The 23815-nt window shown below is 36.5% G+C and overlaps 1 protein-coding gene across 5 annotated transcripts in view; it reads right to left on the reverse strand.

Annotated features, from left to right (window-relative positions):
• Positions 1 to 23815, reverse strand: part of LOC135210937 (nephrin-like) — an 845298-nt gene that overhangs the window by 864 nt on the left and 820619 nt on the right. For all 5 annotated transcript variants that reach the window (XM_064243913.1, XM_064243910.1, XM_064243911.1 and 2 more), the window contains 2 exons: positions 1996 to 2300; positions 1 to 1279 (listed from right to left, as the gene is read on the reverse strand). The exon at positions 1 to 1279 is cut by the window's left edge. In XM_064243913.1, the coding sequence (XP_064099983.1) occupies positions 1049 to 1279; positions 1996 to 2300 (536 nt within the window). In that variant the 3' untranslated portion in view covers positions 1 to 1048. The remainder of the gene's footprint in view (positions 1280 to 1995; positions 2301 to 23815) is intronic.

Raw genomic sequence — 23815 nt, forward strand, 5'->3', positions numbered from 1 at the left:
CTTTGCAGTCCTCAGTGAGGGACAGGTTTTGTGTAAAATTAAGGTGAGGCAGGTAGGATCCAGAGAACAAGAGTAATGGTGAAAAGAATCTCAGGCTTTCACTTCTACTGGCATCTATACCCTCCCGCCATCCTACAGGTAAGAACCCTGTGCTGTAAGTTAGGTAAGATTAGACGAGAGAAGGTAAGGTTATGATGCATCCCTGTACTTTACTTTATGACTTATTGCACTCTGTGCCTGGTTAGGTCTCGATCCAATATATGGGAAGATCTGGTCTGGTAAAGTTCCAGTGCCCAAAGTTTCAGTGATTTACTCTAGGAATTACAGTATCCATGGTAAGGGTAGGGAAGGCCCAGTACCATACGTTAAAGTTAAGTTAGGAAGTGGAAAGCTTTGCAAAAGCTTTGCCTTTGAAGTAATTTTTTTTATTTATAGTCATTATAGACATGAACCATAAATTTTTAGATTGCATATTTTTTCCTGTTGAAGTAATTCACTTGATTTTTATCCGCCCCCAATCCCTAAAATCCCGTTTCACATTTGGAAAGCCCATAGGAATCTTTTTTAAGATAACTAGTTAGCCCCGTATTCACGGCAATAATTCTCTGAACTTGTGAACCAAACTAATCAGAATTTATTCTTACGAAGGTGTTTCTAACAAACGATCGTATAAATTATGTTTTATGAGCACTATATTCTATGGAATTCATTAGTACCATTCATCATTAACAACATTATAGTATAACATGCAGTGTATTCGGGTCAGAAAAGGATGGTGCATTCAAACTAAGAAACGATGTATTCAGAGGTGGAGCATGATGCATTCAATGAATATATAATGGGTGCATTCAGAGCAAGAGTGGTGCATTAAGCAAATGGTACATTCGAGCAGTGGTGAATTCAGTTCCTCGTTTCTCTTGACGGCTTTCATATCCCCACTAAAGTCGTACTCCAGATATTTAAAGTAGTTTCAAGATTTTCTTAAATTCTTCATTTGGTCAACTTACTGTAATAACCGCCAGCAATTTTTATTTAACTTCCTAGCCCTTTACACTGCACTTTCACGTCTCGCTGATGTAGGACTTTCTGGATCTTCTGGAATCCTCGCCAGACCTCCTGCATTCATTCCTGGAGTATTCCCCTCGATGGGCTTACCAGAGCTGTCCCCCATATACATCAAGGCTACAGTCACGTCGTCAGGGGCTGGGGTTGGGGGCGTGCTGCTGCAGTCCGCCATGCCTTCGCTGAAGTGGACTTCGATGTCAGCATTACTGCAAGACTGTGGATTTAATGATAATTGTTTCATTTATCTCTCTCTCTCTCTCTCTCTCTCTCTCTCTCTCTCTCTCTCTCTCTCTCTCCCACTAAAATTTTCAAAAGCGTTGTTAATTATTTAATAATAGTGAATTACTCAGCAATAATTAACAAGTTAATTCATTCTAATTGTTTAATGATTACCCTTAATGGATTTTTATTTAGTTTCTGTTGGAAACATTATTTTTAACTAGTGTTATGCTCAATAAATTAAAAATCTCTGCCTCGTTTATTCGTTACTCTAGAAAGTAAAGCAAAAATTAAAACATATACAAACCCACATTCACAGTTATTCTTAATATGCATCTATACAGCTTTGGAAATTATATTTTATAGAAGATTTAACTGTTTTACCATTTTAATGATATATTTTATTAAATAATATGAAATATGAGGTTGAACGTCTATGTGCCACACTGAAATAGTATAATGTAGCCGGCAAAATTCGATGTTCCCTAACACAGTAATATTAGGTTATATTTGATAAATTTAGAAACATAATTATAACTAACCACTGAAAAATACTTATTTAATTCCTAGTTCAACACGAACAATACAGATATTGCATGAAATTATATTTGTTACTAGCACACGCAAATTTGTCAAAACATTGTCTAATTGGAAACCTTCTGATATTCATAATGTGTATTTGTCATAAAATATTCATGGTGTATTACATACTCTTTGGGTAGCAGTATATTGGCCGTGCCTATGGAGATGAGCATGCCTCGGGTTATGAAGATGGGTATGATCAGGAAGGGACATCGTGTAGTGATGGGGATCCTGACTGTGCTGAGATAACAACTGTGGCTGCTGATAATGCTGCTGGAGGAGGTGCTGTTTCTGCTGGTGACACTGAGGAGAGTGCTGACTTAGGGACGGGGAGTGCTGATGACACTGCTGCAGGTGTTGTGACTTCGAATGGTGGCCTGCTGTTCCGGACAGCAGACCACCAGATCGTATACTAACACTCACCTCGTCGCAATCTGACATGGAATATAATAATTGGGCATGAAGGGATGTGAATACCTCTAAATCCTCGTTAATATAAAGCTCGTATGGGTTTAGAGTGAAACAAAAAATGTCAACTCTATAAGCTAAGTAACAAACCACCTTATTAGGGAAAAACTCTCCATCGCAAGAGTATATATAATGTAAACGGTCCACAATAATACAGTGTTAAGAGTCCGGGTATAATTTTGAAGACTTCACAAAAAGCTACAGTGTTAAGAGTCCGGGTATAATTTTTAAGACTTCACAAAAAGCTTTCGAATGCTTTTTGTAAAGTCTTAAAAATTATACACGGACTCCTAACACTTTGCATTATTGTGGACCCTTTACAAAACCACCTTATCTTATATAATATATAACAGTGGGAGAAAAATAAGATTTAGAAAATTATTACATGGGTAAAAGGTTCGTTTAAAAACACCTAAGTAAACTATAATATAGATGTTACTTGGAAATATTTTCTGGTGTCATGGTTAGTGTTGCAATCAGCAAGTATTCTATACACTGCTTGTTTAACATTTCAGAGTATTTGTTGGAAGTATATTTAAAGCAATAAGGGAACTTATTTCCTTTTATGTCCTTTGACTCAAAAGGTTTCCTAATAAATAAAAACAATTCGTAATATTCATAAATGGTACTCGTAAGCGTACGAACCAAAAAATTTTAATAATATATTATAGGATATAAAGATATATATATAGATATATATATAGTATATATGATATATATATACATGATATATAATATATATATATATAGATATACTTAATATATATAGGAATATATATATTATATATATATCTATATATAGGGGGATACATATATATATAGATATTTACATATCATATATATATATAAGATAATATATATTATATATATATATATATAATTATATATATTTATGTATAAATTAATATATAAATATAAATATATATATATATATCTATAATCTTTATATATCTATTTTATTTAATATATATATCTATATATATTATATATATATATATATATATATATATATATATATATACATACACAAACACACACACACACACTCACACACATATATATATATATATATATATATATATATATATATAATATATATATAACTTAATCACGTAATACATAAAACGTGATGCTATGATAAATAAAGGTAATGCCACGGAGGAAAATGAAAACACACGTTCTCTTGTTTCCATTTTCCTCTGTGGCATCACCTTTACACACACACATATATATATATAAAATTATATATATATAAATATATATATATATAAATAAATATACATATAGAAAAGAGAGAGAAATCACCATGCAATATTTCGGGCATCGATGATATCAGCATTAAGCCAAAGAACTTGAACCTGAAGAACTGTCTAAAAAGATATCAAATCTCTCGAGGAAGTTGAGTCATTTTACCAATGTGATCTGTACAAGACCGTCAGTGATAACATTAATATGTAAACCTTAACCAGATTAAATAAATTTTCACTTTACAGCAATCTCTTGATTATTCACATTCGCGTTATTAGCATGTCGATGTTATCCGCATACAATCGGCCCCATAGTCCAAAGATATCCGCATAATATGTATAAATTGCATAAAGAAATGCACTCCAATAATTGGCAAAGCTGTGCAGGCCTATGGAAGTGTCGGTAACATTAAGTTGGAAATTTTCAACTTTACGGCTATTCGATCTGGGAAACAACAGCTTTCAAGATTATTATGAATTTGCTTTGGGCACGTAATTAGTCAAGATGTAAACGCGGGGTAAGTTTACACCCACATACATACACACAATTTCCGTAATGAGGCAAAATGAGAAATCAGTGATAATAATAAGAATAATAATAAAGGCTAGTGATCTGTTTCAATAAAAATAACATATAAAGAGCCCTGTCTAGGCAAAATATGGGTGATAGAATACTTAGCAAATTTTACGTAAAACAAATGAAATATGATACAGTAGGGCAATAACAGATAAGAAAGTTCCTGTATAAATACAGGAACTTTCTTATCATTATAGTGGTAAATACATTATAGTGGTAAAATTATGTGAGGCGGTGGATAAGCACAGGAAGGGTATGAAGTAGTAGCAAGTAGCCATAGACATCTACATACCTGCCATATTGTATGTTGTGTACGAGAGAGAGAGAGAGAGAGAGAGAGAGAGAGAGAGAGAGAGAGAGAGAGAGAGAGAGAGAGAGAGAGAGAGAGAGAGAGAGAGAGAGAGAGAGAGAGGTTTCGCTTTTTTATTTAAAAAGTTTTTTACATATATGTTATACAGTATTATTCCCCGTTTTCAGGCAAATAAGTTAAATATGAGAACATAAGCTAGCTTGTCCATCAAGTTTTCAGTTTAAAAGTGTGATGGTTGTTGTCCCTCAGCATATTCACTGTTTACGGTTACACAGTATTGTCAAGGGAGGAGAGGTAAGGGTAAAGAGTTGTCGTTTTATGACCGTAGAATTTAATTAGACTTATTCCAAATTTTGACTTTATCTCACCCTGACTAGTGATACTTCGCCTTGACAGTCATGCAACCGAAATCAGATGGATATAAGAAGTTATTTAAAACTGTTTACAAAGCCGGAAGAGGAACAGATGAGTTTAAAAAGAAAAAAAAAATGCCTCCAAGGCCCAACTTCATCAAGATGTTCTAAAAGAATTAGTTGCACATCTCCAAAACTTGTTTCACTGTATATTGCAAGGCAGCTTAATAAGACAATCATCTTAAGAATAAGAAACTTTAGATGCAACACTGGCTATGAAAGTGTCTTTGATTCACTGGAACTTCTCTATATTTTTTTGTATTGAAAATGTTTTTAGAACCAAATCTAAGAGAAATGGAGGTTTTCTGAAAAGAGTAATATGTCGTTAGAGATATAAGCTTTACTGATGACCACATACTGAAGGCAGACTGGGAAACTTCACTGACCATTGTCTCTATTCATATAATATATCCCCTTAACAGTATTTCGTATTTTATTTTTGAGAACTAAAAAACTTCCTACCTTCAAATTTTTAACGAGATCACAAAAGTATGGCTATACTGGCAAAGGTCATATTCTTGTATGTGTGTGTGTTTTTTTTTTAACCCTTAGAGTGTGGCTGTCGATCCCTGAGAGACGACACTGGTTTACCACCATAGAAAAATGTTTACCCTTTATATTACTGGTTCATTTTCTTTTATTCACAATTATAGAAAACCTGATGGCAATATCTAGCACCATCTATTGGTGGTGTCCCGAAACACAACAATAACAAAAGAACTCAATGTTTATGCCCAGCTGGGCAAGGGATGACTTGTATTTTGGTAATTTATTCGTTATAAATTGGTATGTTTTACGTATTAATGCATTTTTTCTTTTATGAATCAATGCTAGTTGAAAGTAATATTTTGATAAGTTACCACAACTTATGTAATAGCAAAATGCAGCAGATATAATAGCCAGAATCTAAATGTTATTGTTTGGCCCTTTAACCGACCATCTAAATTTTGAGCCTTTTAATCGATCATAAATGTACACAAATATATGAATGAGTAAACTACGTATATGCTTTTATGTTAGACTATATAGACATACTTTTCTTTATATATATGTATATATAAATTATATATATATGTAGTGCTGGGCCATGTATAACGAGGCACCCTGTGAGGTTATTAAGACCTGCGATGTTATACGCAAGTATCTGTTTGTATACTTCCCATCCTTGTCAGAGATTGTGACGGTAATTTCTAAGTCAGTATCTTCTTTGGGTATAAAGGCGAAGATGTTTCAAACTCATGATGATAAACTTAATAATATATTTGCGAAACTACATCTCTTGAGTAGAGGCAAGAAGGCGGTTAAGAGAACTTGATTCTAGGAGGGGAAGTAGAGTTCTGAGTTACAATGCATTTACAAAATCATAGGAGAGCAAAGCTTAGCTCAGCATACTAACATACAGACAGACGAACATATGGGAGGAAGTCACGTAGTCGTCTGTGGGTTATAGGTCAACAGGTTCTCAGGCAAAAGCACTGTGACCTGTTTGACACAACAATGGATTTGATTATCACAAGCAAATGCAAACCAGGGCGCCGCTGATACAACATGCCAAGGCTTAGCTTGTATTCTGTTCATCAACCCCTATCACACTCCTTGCCATCTCAACAGTGACCCCTTTGGTCATCGGCTTATTTATATATGGAATATATATTTTTAAATGTAACACTTACATTAATTGCTCGGTCGGCTGCAAAACCAAACACTGAAATTTAAAGTTTGACTTCCATTTGACTTATAGGAGTGTGATAGTGAAATTAATGTAAATATATAGTTAACCCATAGTTACCAGCAAGTGGTTAAGGAATGATATTCAACTGATTATATGTAAAAAAAAATCAGATATATAGCAATACTCATAAGTAAAAAAAAATAATACATGGAAGATACAGATCCACGTACAAGATAAATGCATATGATATCATACTAATATTAAAGATAACATGTCATACATAATGATAGTTATATACTGTTAGTCATGAGAATATATATTCAACAAAAAGTACGTCTGATGATTGCATGACACAAGAATTACATTCTAAAAATCATATATTGTTAAGAAGTAAATGGTACCAAAAATGTGATAAATAAAACGTAACTGATTAAGAATAGGTGCTACCTTATCAGCATTTATATGTATATAATGATTCAAGTAAGATAATAGGTAACTGATTAAGAATAGTTGCTACCTGATTAATATATATATATATATATATATATATATATTATATATATATATATATATATATATACTGATTCAAATAGATTCAGATAAGATTCCTGGTGCGTATTTTAGGGCTTGTGCCTTGTATGATGAGGCGCCCTATGAGGTAATGTTAGACTTGCGATAATCTTACGCTAAGTCGGTTGGTATTGCACTTCCATCTTCAATGGAGTGTCTTGGGGTTTGTAGATCACTTACGAAGTCGGGATTATCTTCTTGTTTATGACGACGATGTGTTAAACTCATGATGATTCGGTGAGGAGGTTCTTGTAGAAAACACGAAGTATAAAAATATATATATTCTTCTTAGTTTACATGGTGAAGATCAGGTATGATTGTACAAGTCTTCTAATAACGATAGCTTGATCGCTTCTGCCAATGATGATGGCTACTTCTATTCTCTCTACATGATAAAGCTTAGGTAAAGAGATACAGGTCTTCTAATGACGATAGCTAACTCTGTTCTGCCTATCTACCATCTCTATTACAAGTTATGAAGGAAGCAGATAGTAGCTCGAATATATGAACATACAATCAGATGACATAGCTACATACGAACACACAATCAAAATGAGACACGCTACAGATCACGTAGGCCGTTTGAATTATAGGTCGCGGTAGTTGTCTCAAGCAGGGAGCTTGGACTAATGTTTATAAACAATTGAATGACTACAGGTGACGGCATGTTATCTTAGCCTACTTTTATTGTATACGTCATCTTTAGCGTCTCTAGTCTGATCACATTCCTGCAAGCAATCTGGTTGACCTCTTTAGTTTTAGTCTTTTATATATGTGGACTAACATTCCATATTTTTATTATGTAAACACTTACATTAGCTCGGTCAGCTACCAAAACCAACTACTGAATATTACTCAAACTTGACTTGCATTTGACTTATAGGAGTGTGATACAGACACTATGTGAATATATATATATATATATATATATATATATATATATATATATATATATATATATATATATATATAAGTAAATAAAAAATTCATGGTGTACATGAATTGATTCAAGTAATAAAATATATTGGTAAATAATAGTGATCACGTGATATATAATGATACAGTTTTTCACTTCATCTCATTAAGATACATATGCTACAGAAAATACTAATGTACTCTGATAATTGCATAGAATGAAGATTAACATGATAAAAATCATATTTTAACTGATAAAAAATTTCATATATGAATTGATAAAATTATTAATGTTTATGCTGATTGATTCGTTGATTTTTATGCTAACTGTTATATATCTGATTCATTAATCCATATACTAACTCATATATAACTGCAGATATTGGTAAGATAAAAGGTAACAGATTGATTATAGGCTACCTGATTTGTTTATACATATGTATATGGTTTCATATAATTATGATTAATATATGTGCACTTTAAATAGATTCCTATTGCGTACACGCAAAGATATATTTCGATTCCGTTATTTATGATCATTTATATATAGATTCCTAGTGCGTACACGCAAAAAATATATTTCGATTCTGTTATTTATGATCATTTATATATATAGGATACATGACCGAGGTTATACTACTTCACATTTAACTAGCTTTCGAACAACTTTTTGTCCATTACACAGTTCCAGACAACCACCTATAGCCAAATGAAACGGCCTATTTCAATGGTTAAAACAAGGGGAAAATTTGCCTGGGCGGGTCCAACGTTCTATTTTGCGCTCATACTTATTCTCTGCATCCTAAGCTACACGATTACGTTCGCAATGAATAAAATCATCCCCAGCACGAGTCCTTCGCCAGCAAAGTAGAGTCGAATATCCTTCGGGTCGTAATTGTCGGAAGTATGTCCCTTTCGTAGTCGATTTCCGACAGCCGCAGGAGCATTCCGCATTAAAACGAGATTAACGACGGGATACGGTGTCGGTCGAAGAAGTGGAGAAACTTCCTGGTATTCAGATAAAAGATAAAAAAAATTTTTCTGCTGAATCATCTCTGCTTGAATGACTTTACTGATATTACTTTAGATAGAATATAAGAGATATTCATTTCCCAGCAAGGTCTTTTTACACGCACTAAGACATTCGAAGGTGCATGCGTCTCGAGATTTTGCGTGCAACTGCGACTGCGGTTGTGGGAGAATTCTGTTGGGTCATTTGAACAATGTTACGATTTATGAGACAAATTGCAGGTCGAATTTCGTTATTCCTGTGGCTGAAGTTACGAGACATTCTTAATCTTACTTTTTTACAGAAATTATCTACATCATTGAGATTTCGCTACTGCGAGTTTTTATCTTTGAGTGTCTGTTTCCAGAAGTTCTACTGAAATATCATAATCATATACTATGTTAATTTTATCATTTTGGGTGATTATTAATCCCTTACGTAACAAATCATATTAAACAGTGAATATGCGTTTACGCAGTGGACGTCTGTATTTATACAGATGCATGGATAGGGTCGTTAAGCACCGTAGTGATTAGAAAACACACAAAAACAAGTGGAACACCCGTACAAATCTATATAAATTAGAGGTAACACTATTTCGGGTCATGACAATAAATGCTCCTTTGCAAAGTCCCGATCGCAGTTTTAGCCTTGAGTTTTTGAGTTATATAAAATATCGAACCTCAATGACTCAACTTAACTTTAAAAATATGGCTGGATTGCAAGGAATAACATGTCTATAAAAAACTTTCATTAGGCTAAATGCGTTGACCAGGATCCCTCACTATTTCAAATTTTAGCAAAGAATGAAGTAAACAACAGCAAGTACAAACATTTAATATTGAATGCAGTAGAGATAACTTGTCTTAATAGTAATCGCTCAGTTCCTAATAGTTCGTCATTCATTGCTTTATACGTAACCAGCAACATAATGCTTAAAAACACAACCACGTTGCCGATGGTAATAAAGAGAAGGATCCTAATTATTACAAAAAAAGAAATAGAAACAGTAGCCCTTTCAGAATCAAACAAGCAAACTCGGTTACTGTGTCACCTAGTCAAGCGGTCAAGGTCAGTTAGATCTGCCGAAGTGTTCAAAGCATAGCAAATTCCACACACTAAGCGACTCTAGCAGAGTGGGGAAAAGTGATGTTGGATCAATTATGCCATACCTTTTATTTTTATGCCAATACCTTTTTGAATTAAAAAGGATTTTTCCTATGAATCACACGACCGTATCAAGTAATCAGAGCAGGTTCTAGTAATTTTAATACGTAAGTTATTATAAGTAGTGGTGGATAAAGCCCGACTGTACGCGCCGTAAAATTAGAATATCTTGTTTTATTATTTTAGTACACGTAATATCCTGTATTTACGGACTCACCGTCTGTTGTTCGAACTTCCCTAATGAGAATCTGGATTAGCGAGCGCTTACAGATACCTCTATAGTTATAAAAAAAAAAAAAAAACATTGATCTGTATCCAGTGTAATAGTAAGATCCATCTAGGGGTATACAAAATATCTTACATCCTGCAAAATCAGGCGTGTTTATCAAAGGAAAATCCTATAAACCTTCAAACATATTAAAATCAGTTTGAACAAAAAAAAAAAAAAAAAAAAAAAAAAAAAAAAAAAAAAAAAAAAAAAAAAAAAAAAAAAAAAAAAAAAAAAAAAAAAAAAAGACAATTAATCAAATAATAACTTATATAAAGGAACTATACATTTGTCTACTTTTAGGGCTGTTGCCTGTATGATAAGGCACCCTATGAGGTAATGTTAGACTTGCGATAATCTTACGCTAAGTCGGTTGGTATTGCACTTCCATCTTCAATGGAGTGTCTTGGGGTTTGTAGATCACGTACGAAGTCAGGATTATCTTCTTGTTTATGACGACGATGTGTTAAACTCATGATGATTCGGTGAGGAGGTTCTTGTAGAAAACACGAAGTATAAAAATATATATATTCTTCTTAGTTTACATGGTGAAAATCAGGTATGATTGTACAAGTCTTCTAATAACGATAGCTTGATCGCTTCTGCCAATGATGATGGCTACTTCTATTCTCTCTACATGATAAAGCTTAGGTAAATAGATACAGGTCTTCTAATGACGATAGCTAACTCTGTTCTGCCTATCTACCATCTCTGTTACAAGTTATGAAGGAAGCAGATAGTAGCTCGAACATATGAACATACAATCAGATGACATAGTTACATACGAACACACAATCAAAATGAGACACGCATCAGATCTTCTAGAACTGATGACGTCGTCACCAGCTTAAGAGTTACGTTACTTGCTGTAAGAGATACGACTTTAGTATTTTCAAATGATATTTTTTTGTTTTAATTCTCCATAATGATAGTTATATACTGTTAGTCATGAGAATATATATTCAACAAAAAGTACTACCGTACGTCTGATGATTGCATGACACAAGAATTACATTCTAAAAATCATATATTGTTAAGAAGTAAATGGTACCAAAAATGTGATAAATAAAACGTAACTGATTAAGAATAGGTGCTACCTTATCAGCATTTATATGTATATAATGATTCATGTAAGATAATAGGTAACTGATTAAGAATAGTTGCTACCTAATAATATATATATATATATATATATATATATATATATATATATATATATATATATGTATATACTGATTCAAATAGATTCAGATAAGTGTGCACATCATATAGATTCCTGGTGCGTACACACACAGACATATTGATTCATTGTAGAACTTCAATTGATTATATTAGGTGTGCTACCAGATATATTGAATGATAATTAAGCTTCTAATACTTTATATATGGAATGCAATGTCATAGAGGTTCAAACCGCTTTTCACATAAAACACAATTCCAAACAACTTCCCCCCCGAGTCAAATGAAATGGCCAGTTTCAAGTGGCTCTAAAGTCAAATGCCTTAAGGGCTAATGGGAAAGTGTCAGGGCGGGGTACAACGTTCTGTTGATGATCCATTCTTGTTTGCCTCAAGCTACGCCAAGCAAATACGTTAGCGGTGACCAGAACCACCACCAACACGCATGTCACAGCCAGCAGTGTGTAGAACCGTAGATCCTCATTGACATGGTAAGCCCTTGAAGTGCGGTCCATACCAGACAGTTTTGATAGTTGATGGGCCACTTTCGCGTTGCATGGAAGGGGTAAAGCTGGGATGATGGTACTCGACCAAGAAAAATTCGCGAAGTAAGCTCGTTCCCTTATGATGGTGCTTACTCCACGGACCGTGTAGTTGGGCGTCACTCCACTGCAGCTGTCCGCAGCGACGACCTTCCGTGAATAAGTCATTGATCCGACTGGGCATGTGACGTGAAACCCTGCTCTGTCGTATCGTATCCACGATCTGTTATTCAGCCTGTAAGCAAACTTATACTCGTCAAAAGGGTAAAGTTGTTTCAGACATAGTTCACGTGTATGAGAGAGAGAGCCGTTTAGCACTAGACCTAACTCGCATGAATCCCCTGATATATTGTGGAATTCAAAGGAGTCAGCTGTACAAACTTTATTACCCATGGCATCTGAACAGTGAGTGAACCTATCCCGGTCTCTGATAACTGTAAATGTTTCCTTATTAGGAGAAATCAATACGTATCCCGTCAGATTAGATATTACTGGTAATGAGCTATTCGTCATGAAAGTAGGAAAGGGTGCAATTTTGTAAGATTGCCAGGCATCAGAAGAATCAAAAGGAATGTTAATCATGATCCTGTAATTCTCAACACTTACTGATATTAAGCTATAATAAAATTCTATCTTATGTGTTAATCATGATCCTGTAATTCTCAACACTTACTGATATTAAGCTATAATAAAATTCTATCTTATGTACATCTAACAAAGGAATATAACCAAGTTTTTCTCGTCCGTTCTTATAAAGTTAATGTTAAATCTTTGATAGGCAGAAGATGTGGTGAGAGAACACCCTTTGTAGCTAGCGTGATAGCTTCCACATAGTCTTGATTTTTCAATAAAATGTGAAATTTTTGTACAGATATGGTCTACCTTAGAACTGTAATATGCTAATGTTGCCAGCAGGTGTTGCACATCCATCAACTGATTGATATTACTGGAATGTTCGTTCACCAATGTCATAAGTTGACTGATTGATGGTAATTGTTTACTGTGTTCGGAAAAAACTAATTCATTTTCATGTTGCAAAAATTCAATTCTCTTATTCTGATCGTTTAAATTCCCAAACCTAAACTTGCAACAGACCGGAAGACGTTGAGCACCGCAAATATAAACAGGTTACATCTCTCTATGCTACTGTGTCTCACGGTCCACATAAAAAGATCACGAGCCAAGCATTCTGCTTCAGCAGTTTTGTTTTGCAAGTCGAATGACAATATCTCTGCGACACTTAAAGTTTGAGCTAGCAAAATCTCTGGATTAAAAGGAAAATGACGATGGTGTAATTGATTCAATGATTCGGCAAACCGCGATAAGTTGCTTTTTAGGTTAATGACATCATCTTTTGGCAGGAAATCGCTCACAGATCAACTTCTAGAACTATACTGCTTGCTGTAATGAAAATGTCCTCTGTTCTTTCAATGATAGAGCCATGTGTAAAATGTATATTTTTTTGTTTTAGCACTCTTCCCACACGACAAGAATGTCTGAAAAAACAGTACCAATCCGAACAATATAAGCTTTATGTTGGAAACCTGCAATTAGTGAGATATATGTAATTACTCGTGTTTGAATTAACTACTTCTATACAAAACAGATAAAATGTTTTCATACAAATGTTATATACACATACTTTTATCATGCAAGTTTCATATATACTTTTTATTAGGTATGTTTCATATATATAACCATACATAAATTCTTATCTTTTTTCTTTTTCTTTCCTTCTACCCTCTTTCCCTTAACTGCGAACATGAGCCAACGGTATTGTTCTCACGTAAGTAGGTTAGGATAATGTTTTGAACTTTTAGTCTGTTGGCCGTTAATATTTCTAAAATGCTAAACAGGCCTTCAAACTTAGGTATTAGCTTGTAGTTCAAACCCTTGCGTACATATGCTTGTATATATATTTGATCGCCTACTGCATATGATTTAGTTGGCTTAGCGATTTTATCATGATTTCTTTTCATTATGATTTGTGATTCTTCTAAATTCTTACGAAGTATATTATATCGGCTTACACTTGCTTCCATAACATCCCGTAGGGGATTTGATAAATTGGTTGTAGGCGTAAATATATGGAAAGGTGTCCTAGCTGGGGTACCATACAATGCCTCGTGCAGTGACATTTTGATAGATACATAATATGAATGGTTAAGAGTACTTAGAACCGTGGGTATGGCAATATCCCAGTTGGGATCCATTCCCCCAAGTGTAACTCGTAGGACGTTTAACACCTTCCTATTTACCCTCTCAACTAATCCATTCGACTCTGGGTGATAAATCATGGTATTGATTTTCTTAATGCAAAGGAATTCACACAACGAGTTAAGGAAATGATTATTGAATACCCCACCCGAGTCAGAGATTATCATGTGTGGAATTCCATATTTACAAATGTAGCACGTAAAATTTCCTAGCGGATTCAATTGCGGTTTTAGTTTTTAGTGCTATCAATTCTGTATATCGAGTCAAGGCATCTATTAACACTAAGAGGTGTTTATTTCCTCGGTCAGACTCGTAAAACCCTGTTAATAAATCTAAGTGTACTCTTTCAAAGGGTTGGTTGGGCACGGGATAGGCCCCCAAGCTGACAGGTGTCTTAATGTGCCCTTTGTTTTCATAATAAATGTGACAATTAGCTATGTGTTTTTTTATATCTGTAAGCATCGTAGGCCAATAAAATAGTGATTTGGCTTTCTGTGACATGATAGAGAACCCTGGATGACCATGTAATGGATTGGAATGCAACCAGTTTAAGATGATTGGTATAAGCGAGATTGGTACCACTACCTGGTCGTTAGTCACCTGCGGGGTGCTTCGGGTTTTCCTTGTCACGGACCTACACAGAATGTTATCCTTGATTATATAATTCTGCTGCGTATACTTCGCATATTCTTTTTCTTTAGGATTCCCGTTCAAAGCATCTATTATTTTCTTTAACTGCAGATCTTATCTTTGTTCAGTCTGTACTAGTTCAGCGCTCCAACCCGAGTCTTCCTGTTCAGATACAGTTTTAACAATAGGCACGTATGTTGATATATCTACTAGTTCAGCTAATGGTTCCATACAAGATGGCGTGGGGTTGCGTGATAGTGCGTCAGCAATGATATTTGCTTTCCCAGGTAGATATCCTATCCTTGCGCCAAAGTCTTGAATGATCATATGCCACTGAGTTCTTTTGGGACTGTGACTAAAGCCTTTGAAGAAGTCGGTGAGGGGCTTATGGTCAGTAAGAACCTTGACAGGATAGCCGTATATTATGAACTTAAAATGTACTAGTGAGTTAACAATCTAGCCCTTCCTTGTCTATTACTGCATATTTACTTTCAGAATGTCTCAGTTTACGTGAATAAAAAGCTATAGGGAAGAACTGTTTGTCATATTGCTGAAGCAGTACCCCTCCTACCCCTTGGTCTGAGGTGTCAGTTGCAATAAAGAATTCCTTACTGAAGTCAGGGAATTTTAAGATAGGTAAACTGCATAATTCCTCTTTCAAGGTATCGAACGCCTGTTGATGCTTTTAAGACCATGTAAAATCTACGCCCTTCTTCGTAAGATCAGTTAGAGGGGCGGCTATAATGGAATGATTGCATATAAAACGCCAGTAATATCCACTACAGCCTAAAAATTGCTGTATCCCCTTGATGTTTGTAGGTATCGGAAAGTTACGGATAGCCGACACCTTATCGTGGACTACCTTAAGACCTTGACTAGACACTGTAAAACCTAAATAGACGAGTTCCCTTTTAAAAACTCACACTTAGTTATCTTCACTCTTAAATTATGTTGCCTTAGTCTCTGTAGCACTAGCTCTAGTTTACGTAAATGTTCTTCTAAGGTATTAGAAAAGATTACTAGGTCGTCCATATAAGCATGCAGGGTATCCCCCCTAACAAGTCTCCAAACACTATATTGATCATTCTGGTGAATGTAATTGGGCCGCAACGTAAACCAAAAGGCATACACAAAAATTCATAATGTCCCCTGGCTGTGCTGAAGGTGGTGTATGGGATACTCTCTTTTTCTAAAGGTATCTGGTGAAAGCCTTTAAGTAAGTCCAAACTGGTGAAATATTTGTTCTGTCCTAACAAAGATAAAATATCGTCAGTACATGACACCGGGAATCGATTGGGAATCGTTTCCTCATTTAAGCAACGGAAATCTACGCAAATAAGCCAAGTCCGATCTTTTTTCGGTATGACGATTAAGGGGAAATTATAAGGGCTGTTCGATTTCCTAATGACTCCTTCTTCTAACATTTTACCTACTTCGTCATTGATCTCATTCTGGAATTTCATAGGGAGTTGGTACGAAGGTACGTAAATAACTTTATGCTTGTCTTTTAGCCATATTTGGTGTTCAATGACATCCGTTTTTCCCAGAGATCTCTCGGTAGTGGAGAAAACATCATGATATTTAGTTAAAAGATAAAAAATTTCTGCTGAATCTCCTCTTCTTGAATGTCTATTGATTTTACTTTTGATAGATTGTAAGAGGGATTCGTCCACAACAGGTTGAGCATGATTAATTTCAGCAACAGTAAGAATGCGATACTTATAAACTTCCATATCCACGATGTGTTGATTTTTGTGGATCATTAGATTGGTATTCAAATGGTTACAGACTTCAATGTTAACTTGTTGCTGTGAATCAACAGTGTATAGTGCTTGTGTTACGGACAGTCCGTTAATTTTCAGAGTGTCGGAAAGGATTAACATTTCAGATCCCGGCAAAGTCTTCTTTACACACACACTAATATATTCAAAGGTACGTTTGGCTCGAGAGTTTGCGTGCAATCTGCTATTACGGGTGTGCAAGAATTCCGTTGGGTCACTTGAACAATGTCATGATTCATGAGACAAGTGATTGGCTCCTCAATGTACGTTACTGTTTGGTTGTTTGTCTCTTTTTTTGTCCAAAACTGATTTTAAGGTGTTAGAAGATTTATAGAATTTTCCTTTGATATACACGCCGTGTTTGGCAGGGGCTAAGTTAGATGGTAATTGCTTCCTAGCAGAGAAAGATAAAGGAAAGAAGAACGCATTTTCGAGAAGTTCGGCAGTAAGGAGGTTTTCGCGCCCGTGTTGGAGGCGCCGTTTCTCGCGACTATTCTGGAATCGTCGGGCGTGTTGTGGAGCACAAACACACGCCTAAGTGGCGGGAGAAATGCCGCATTTTCTTATGCAATACCTTGTCTAGATTCATCTAGGGAGTCCTAGTAAACTCGGGAGTCTGTGACGCTTGCCATAGGCTCCGCCCCCAGAGTGCCGTATAAATACGATGAACGAACTTTGGAGAGCAGTGATCGTAAGAGGAAGAGATCGTAAAAGAGAGAGATCACCAGTTAGTAAGAGCCACAGATCAGATTATCAGTGAGAGATCAGCAGCAGTGATCGTCAGAGAGAGACTAGAGACGAAGGAACCGACGAAGTATCAATCATCAGAAGAGTTGTTCGAGAGTTGGTTGGATATTGGTCTAGTTGTTTTCAGGTGTGGACGGCCGAGTTGTCTCTACGTTGAACAGACTTCGGAGAAGAAAAGGGGGGATTTCCTGCCTTACGAATAGACTAGTTTCTGCAATACGGAGTCAAGAGGACGTCTGCAGTTGCCGCTCTACTTTTATGAAGCCACCTCTTCGAAGTGCCAAACTGATTAGCAAGTATTCGAATTGCCTCACTGTTTCCCCCAGTTCATGCAGTGTAAGATTCTACCTGTTTATGTAAATAGGAGATACCATTCTGCATTTACCTTTGTTAGTAAGCTTGTAAATAAACCTTTGTTGTGTTAGTGTTTCTTTCTATATTCGTATCCCCAGTTTCAACTGTTGGTGTTGAAATTTTTTTTTTTTTTTATTATTTCATATCGAACCTGAAGCGGACCTCTCTCAGAGGCCGTAACATTGTGTCAACCCTTTCCAGGATATTTTGACACCGTAACAATGTCTCTCAGATCTCAGGATCCGTAACATTGTGGCGACCTTGCCTAGGCTATGAACACTTTAACAGTTTGAAACAGGGAGGATATAGAAAGAATCAGAATGAGTGAGATGGTGAAAGAGTTTACTGAGTCGGGTAAGCTACTAGGTCTAGAGGGGAATGATCTCCGTGAGTATGTTGAAAGGAAATGAAGGGAAAAGTATGAGAGAGAGGAGAGAGCAGCTGAGAGAGAAATGCAGCAACAGGAAAGAGAGAAAGAACGTATGCATGAGCAGGACGAGAGAGAGAGAGAGCGTATGCATGAGTTGGAAATTGCTCGGTTAAGGGAAAGTACTCGTAACAGTCGGACAGGCGAAAACGAAAACGGAGCTGATAGGTTAGGTATCAGTGCAGTGTTGAAATTAGTACCAAAGTTTGATGAGGAAGATATTACGACATATTTCATGTGTTTTGAGAAGTTAATGGAAAGAGTAGGTTCTCCTAAAGAAATGTGGACTTTATATTTGCAGTCAGTTTTGAGTGGTAGGGCGCTTACTGTGTATAGTTGCATGTCTAAGGAGGAATGTGATAATTACGATATCGTGAAAGAAACCGTTCTTAGCGCATATAGGTTAGTACCGGAGGCGTGCCGTAAGAAATTTAGAAATTTGAGGAAGGATGAAATTATTACGCATGTAGAATACGGTAAGAAGTTAGATAGGCTGTTTTTTGATTGGTTAACTTCTGCTAAGGTTGAGGATTTTGACAGTTTGAAGAACTTAGTGTTTTTAGAAAACTTCAAAGATAATGTATCCCCTGAGATTAAACTTTATATAGAGGATAGGCGAGAAGTATCTTTTGCAGGAGCAACTAGGCTAGCTGACGAATATAGTCTAACTCATAATTTGAGTGTTAGTAAGAAACGAAATGATCCTTTGTCTGGTAGAGTACAAAGCAGTAAAGGTTTCAGTCCTAGTAATAGCAATGCGAGTAGAAGTGACTATTCCTGTTATACATGCGGAAAACCTGGTCATACGTCTAAGGTTTGTAAGAGTAGGGTGGCATCTAGTGGCTCAGAATTAACTTGTTTCCGATGTAATGGGAAAGGGCATTTAGCGAGAAATTGTGCATTAGAAAAGAAGGACTGTAAGAAACCAGTGTCTCTAGTTAACCTTTCGTCAAGTAGGAATGATGTGATGAGAGAAACTAGGAAAGTTTTTGGTGAATTTCTGTCGGAAGGCGTAGTTTCCTCTCTTGGAGGAGTAGATTCGAGAGAAGTGGTCTTGCTTTGAGACACAGGGGCCGCTGTATCACTGATAAGGAGTGAGTGTGTGCCGAACAGGGCAGAAATCAATATGGAAGAGAAAGTCATGTTAGGTGGATTTCCTAACACTTGTGTTCTTTGTCCTTTGTTGAAGTTGAATTTAGAAAGTCAGGTAGTGTCAGGAGAAGTAAAACTTGCAGTTGTGGATAGTTTGCCCGTTGAAGGCGTTGACATTATTGTCGGTAATGACTTAGCTATATCCAGGAATGTGAATCCTGTTGTGAGGAATATTCCAGTGCCTGAAATGGTAGTAACTAGGTCGGGTTTAGATACAGACAAAGACTACGGTCATAATTTGTTCGTGGATTCGAACGTGAGTGAGTTCGTGGATTCGAACGAGTGTGATAGAGGTAGCGAGGTTGATCTTGGCATGAATGTGGCTGAGAGACCTAACTCTATCGTTGACAGTGAGAGCCAAGGGGAAGGCGTAGCTGTCGAGAGTAATGTAGTAAATGTACCTGTATCTAGTCCTAGTTACGGTGGTGAATTAGGCTCTAACGTTTTGGATAAGGATGAGCTAGTCAAGTTGCAGAAAGAGGATGAGACACTAACCCGAATTTTTGAATATGAACTGGATGATGATCTCGATGATGTGTGTAAGGAAACTTTCTGTTTAAAGGACGAAGTTTTGTGTCGTTATGTTCGACCGAAGTCAGGTAGTGAAGGGGAAGTCACAGAACAATTAGTAGTTCCTAGGAAGCTTCATGAATTAATTTTGAAGTTAGCACATGATGAGCAAGGACATTTGGGAGTAAATAAAACTTTCAAGTGTATTAGTAGGGCGTACTTTTGAATAAAAAGGAAAGATGATATAAAGAGGTATGTTTTAAACTGTCATGAATATCAAATTGCAGGGAAACCGATTCAAGTAATTCCCAGAGTTCAGTTGCGTAATATTCCTTCAGAAGGCGAATCTATTGAGTATGTATTTATAAATATGTTCGGATCTTTGCCTAAAAGTAAGGGTAGAGAAGATTACATAACTAATCTTGAATATTATAAAAACAATCCAAGAGATGTTTGGCAGCTAGCGGAGGAGAACGGAAGCGCTTGGAACTTAGCGAAAGAAAACCCGAACGGAAGTCAAGGGGAAACTGAAGAAAAACTTTATCTTAGGGCAAAAGAGAGAAGTTTGTGGGTAAGAGATAAAGTTTTAGTACTAGTCTCGAGAGAAAGTCCTTCTTTACCTTATAAGTACGAAGGTCCTTTTTCAGTTTTAGAGAAGAGGGGAAATATACATCATAGCATTAATGTGGGTAAGAGAAGAGTAAAGGCAATAAATGTAAAATTACTTCAGAATTATAAACAACGCCGCGTGCCGTGGCCTCCGCCCGTGTAACAGTGTTACTGAGTGAGATTAGTTTTGAGAAAAACACAAGAGGTGTTTTAGTATTTATAAGTTTTAATCAGAGTTCAGAAAACGGAAATAGTAAGAGAGAAGGATAATGTTATAGCAGATAGCCTCTCTAGTTTTTTCAGCATGAGTAGCCTAATAACCGTTTTCTGTTATCGCACGAGTGAGTGTGAGTGGAGAAGCGTGAGTGTTTGACTGGATTAAAGTTTCATGCAGAACTGTTTCCCGCTGTTTAATTCTTGCTTCTCCTTAGAAAAAAATAAAATCAGTTGATTTCATTTTTTTTCTCTTTTGGGGGGGGCATGTGATGGTAATTGCTTCCTAGCAGAGAAAGATAAAGGAAAGAAGAACGCATTTTCGAGAAGTTCGGCAGTAAGGAGGTTTTCGCGCCCGTGTTGGAGGCGCCGTTTCTCGCGGCTGTTCTGGAATCGTCGGGTGTGTTGTGGAGCGCAAACACACGCCTAAGTGGCGGGAGAAATGCCGTGTTTTCTGATGCAATACCTCGTCTAGATTCATCTAGGGAGTCCTAGTAAACTTGGGAGTCTGTGACGCTCGCCGTAGGCTCCGCCCCCAGAGTGCCGTATAAATACGACGAACGAACTTTGGAGAGCAGTGATCGTAAGAGGAAGAGACTGTAAAAGAGAGAGATCACCAGTTAGTAAGAGACACAGATCAGATTATCAGTGAGAGATCAGCAGCAGTGATCGTCAGAGAGAGACTAGAGACGAAGGAACCGACGAAGTATCAATCATCAGAAGAGTTGTTCGAGAGTTGGTGGGATATTGGTCTAGTCGTCTTCAGGTGTGGACAGCCGAGTTGTCTCTACGTTGAGCAGACTTCGGAGAAGAAAAGGGGGGATTTCCTGCCTTACGAATAGACCAGTTTCTGCAATACGGAGTCAAGAGGACGTCTGCAGTTGCCGCTCTACTTTTATGAAGCCACCTCTTCGCAAGTATTCGAATTGCCTCACTGTTTCCCCCAGTTCACACAGTGTAAGATTCTATCTGTTTATGTAAATAGGAGATACCATTCTGCATTTACCTTTGTTAGTAAGCTTGTAAATAAACCTTTGTTGTGTTAGTGTTTCTTTCTATATTCGTATCCCCAGTTTCAACTGTTGGTGTTGAAATTTTTTTTTTATTATTTCATATCGAACCTGAAGCGGACCTCTCTCAAGAGGCCGTAACATTGCGTCGACCCTTTCCAGGATATTTCGACACCGTAACATTGTCTCTGAGATCTCAGAGTCCATAACACTAAGGTAATGTTTTGAATGCCCATAGACAGGTATCCAATAATTACAGCTGGATACATGTCAATGTTTTGTACAACTATAAAGGTATCGGTAAGCGTGCACTTACCCACCTTGTACTGAATCTGAGTTACGCCTACTACACTTAATTCATTATTGCCAATACCCGAATGTCGTACTCCAGACTTCTCAATAAAGGAAGTTCGAAAACAACATGTGATGAGTCTGCAAATCCATGATATTACGTGGACTACCGGAATAAAAAAAACAGTGTGAAGGGTCGGTGCTCTAAATTTACAGCATGCAAGGTAGGACGTAATTCATCTTTACTGATAATAGCATGTATACGGTGAAAGTCTACGGAAACTTGCACTGATTTTTTGGATTCGGTCGTGTGGTTCATAGGAAAATTCTGGGTCTCACATAGATCTTGTAGGTGATTAAATTTGTTATTTGATTCAAAAGATGTTGGTACGAATGACCCAACAACACTCTCTCCCCCGCTGGAGTTAATTATGTGGTATTTGGTTTGATTGCACACTCGGAAAATTTGACTGACTGTGAGTTTTGGTTAGATGGCCCAGGTTAGATGGCCCAAGAGCAGAATTTCCTGATTTTGAGCAGAGTTACTGTTTACCTGTTTCTTTTTATAGTAATGAGGATTCTTCTTCTTATTATAATTGGCAACATTTTGTGTGTTTTTAGCATTATGTTGCTGTTGGTTACGTGAGAAGCAACGATTGTAAGAATGACTGGAGCTGTTATAAATTGAACAATAATGCGTTCAGCAGTCTTCAATCATATGCCCTGAGTGCTTACAATTAAAACAAGTTACCCCTGCTGTTATTATTGACTATATTTACTTGCTGTGGTTTACTTTCATTCTTTGCAAAAACTTGAGTAAGCAAGGGGTCCAGATCTGTGCACTTAGACATATGTTTCTTAATTTGTTTATATATGTCTAGCTCCGTACTGTCGGGCGATAGCTTCTTGTCAAAACAGCGTACCAAGGCTTCCGTCAACATAACTGTCAAGCAGGTTAAATATGTGAGCCTGATAAAATCTTTCACAGCCATGTTCCTTCCTGTAACCCAAGAGGAAGTAAGCAAACTATCCTGATATTCATTCAGCCGGTCAGCAATTAGTGCCGCCCTCTCTACAACGTTAAGTTGAGTCATAGAGACCAGATTAATGATGTTCCTCAAAGCTAAAACTACATCCAAGGATTCTTCACTGCCATATATGGCCCGTAATCTAATTTTAAATTCATCCCATGTATCTGTTTCTTGGAAAGAGGCTCCTCTCAGGTACGAACCTGCATCTCCTTTAGCAAAGTCAATGAAACTTTTACCTTCCTGTAATTGTAAGGATGGGTCAGTGATGCATTTTGCTTTTAAATGAGCATCCACTGATGAGATCCAAAATTCAACGCCTTGGGGCAAGAACCTGTTGACCCTGCCTTGAAAGGGAGCAATTGCAGACTTAGCACTGACTAAGGTTACTACTGGGTTGTTGGGTGCGGAGTTAATGGGTGCAGAGGTGGCCATCGTACTTTTGTTTTTTTCTTATCACTACGATTCCTAGCGATCCTATCAAAATATCTATATGAATACACTCGTCCACTGCGTAAACGCATATGCAATATAAGATAAGAAAAAATGTGTTACAGATAACAACAGTGTCCCCCAAAATGATAAGATTAAAAACAGATAATATGATAAGGATGTTTCCGGAGAACTTCTGGAAGAAAAAAAAT

This window comes from Macrobrachium nipponense, chromosome 4 (assembly GCF_015104395.2).
Source record: "Macrobrachium nipponense isolate FS-2020 chromosome 4, ASM1510439v2, whole genome shotgun sequence".
In the NCBI taxonomy this organism is placed as follows: domain Eukaryota; kingdom Metazoa; phylum Arthropoda; class Malacostraca; order Decapoda; family Palaemonidae; genus Macrobrachium; species Macrobrachium nipponense.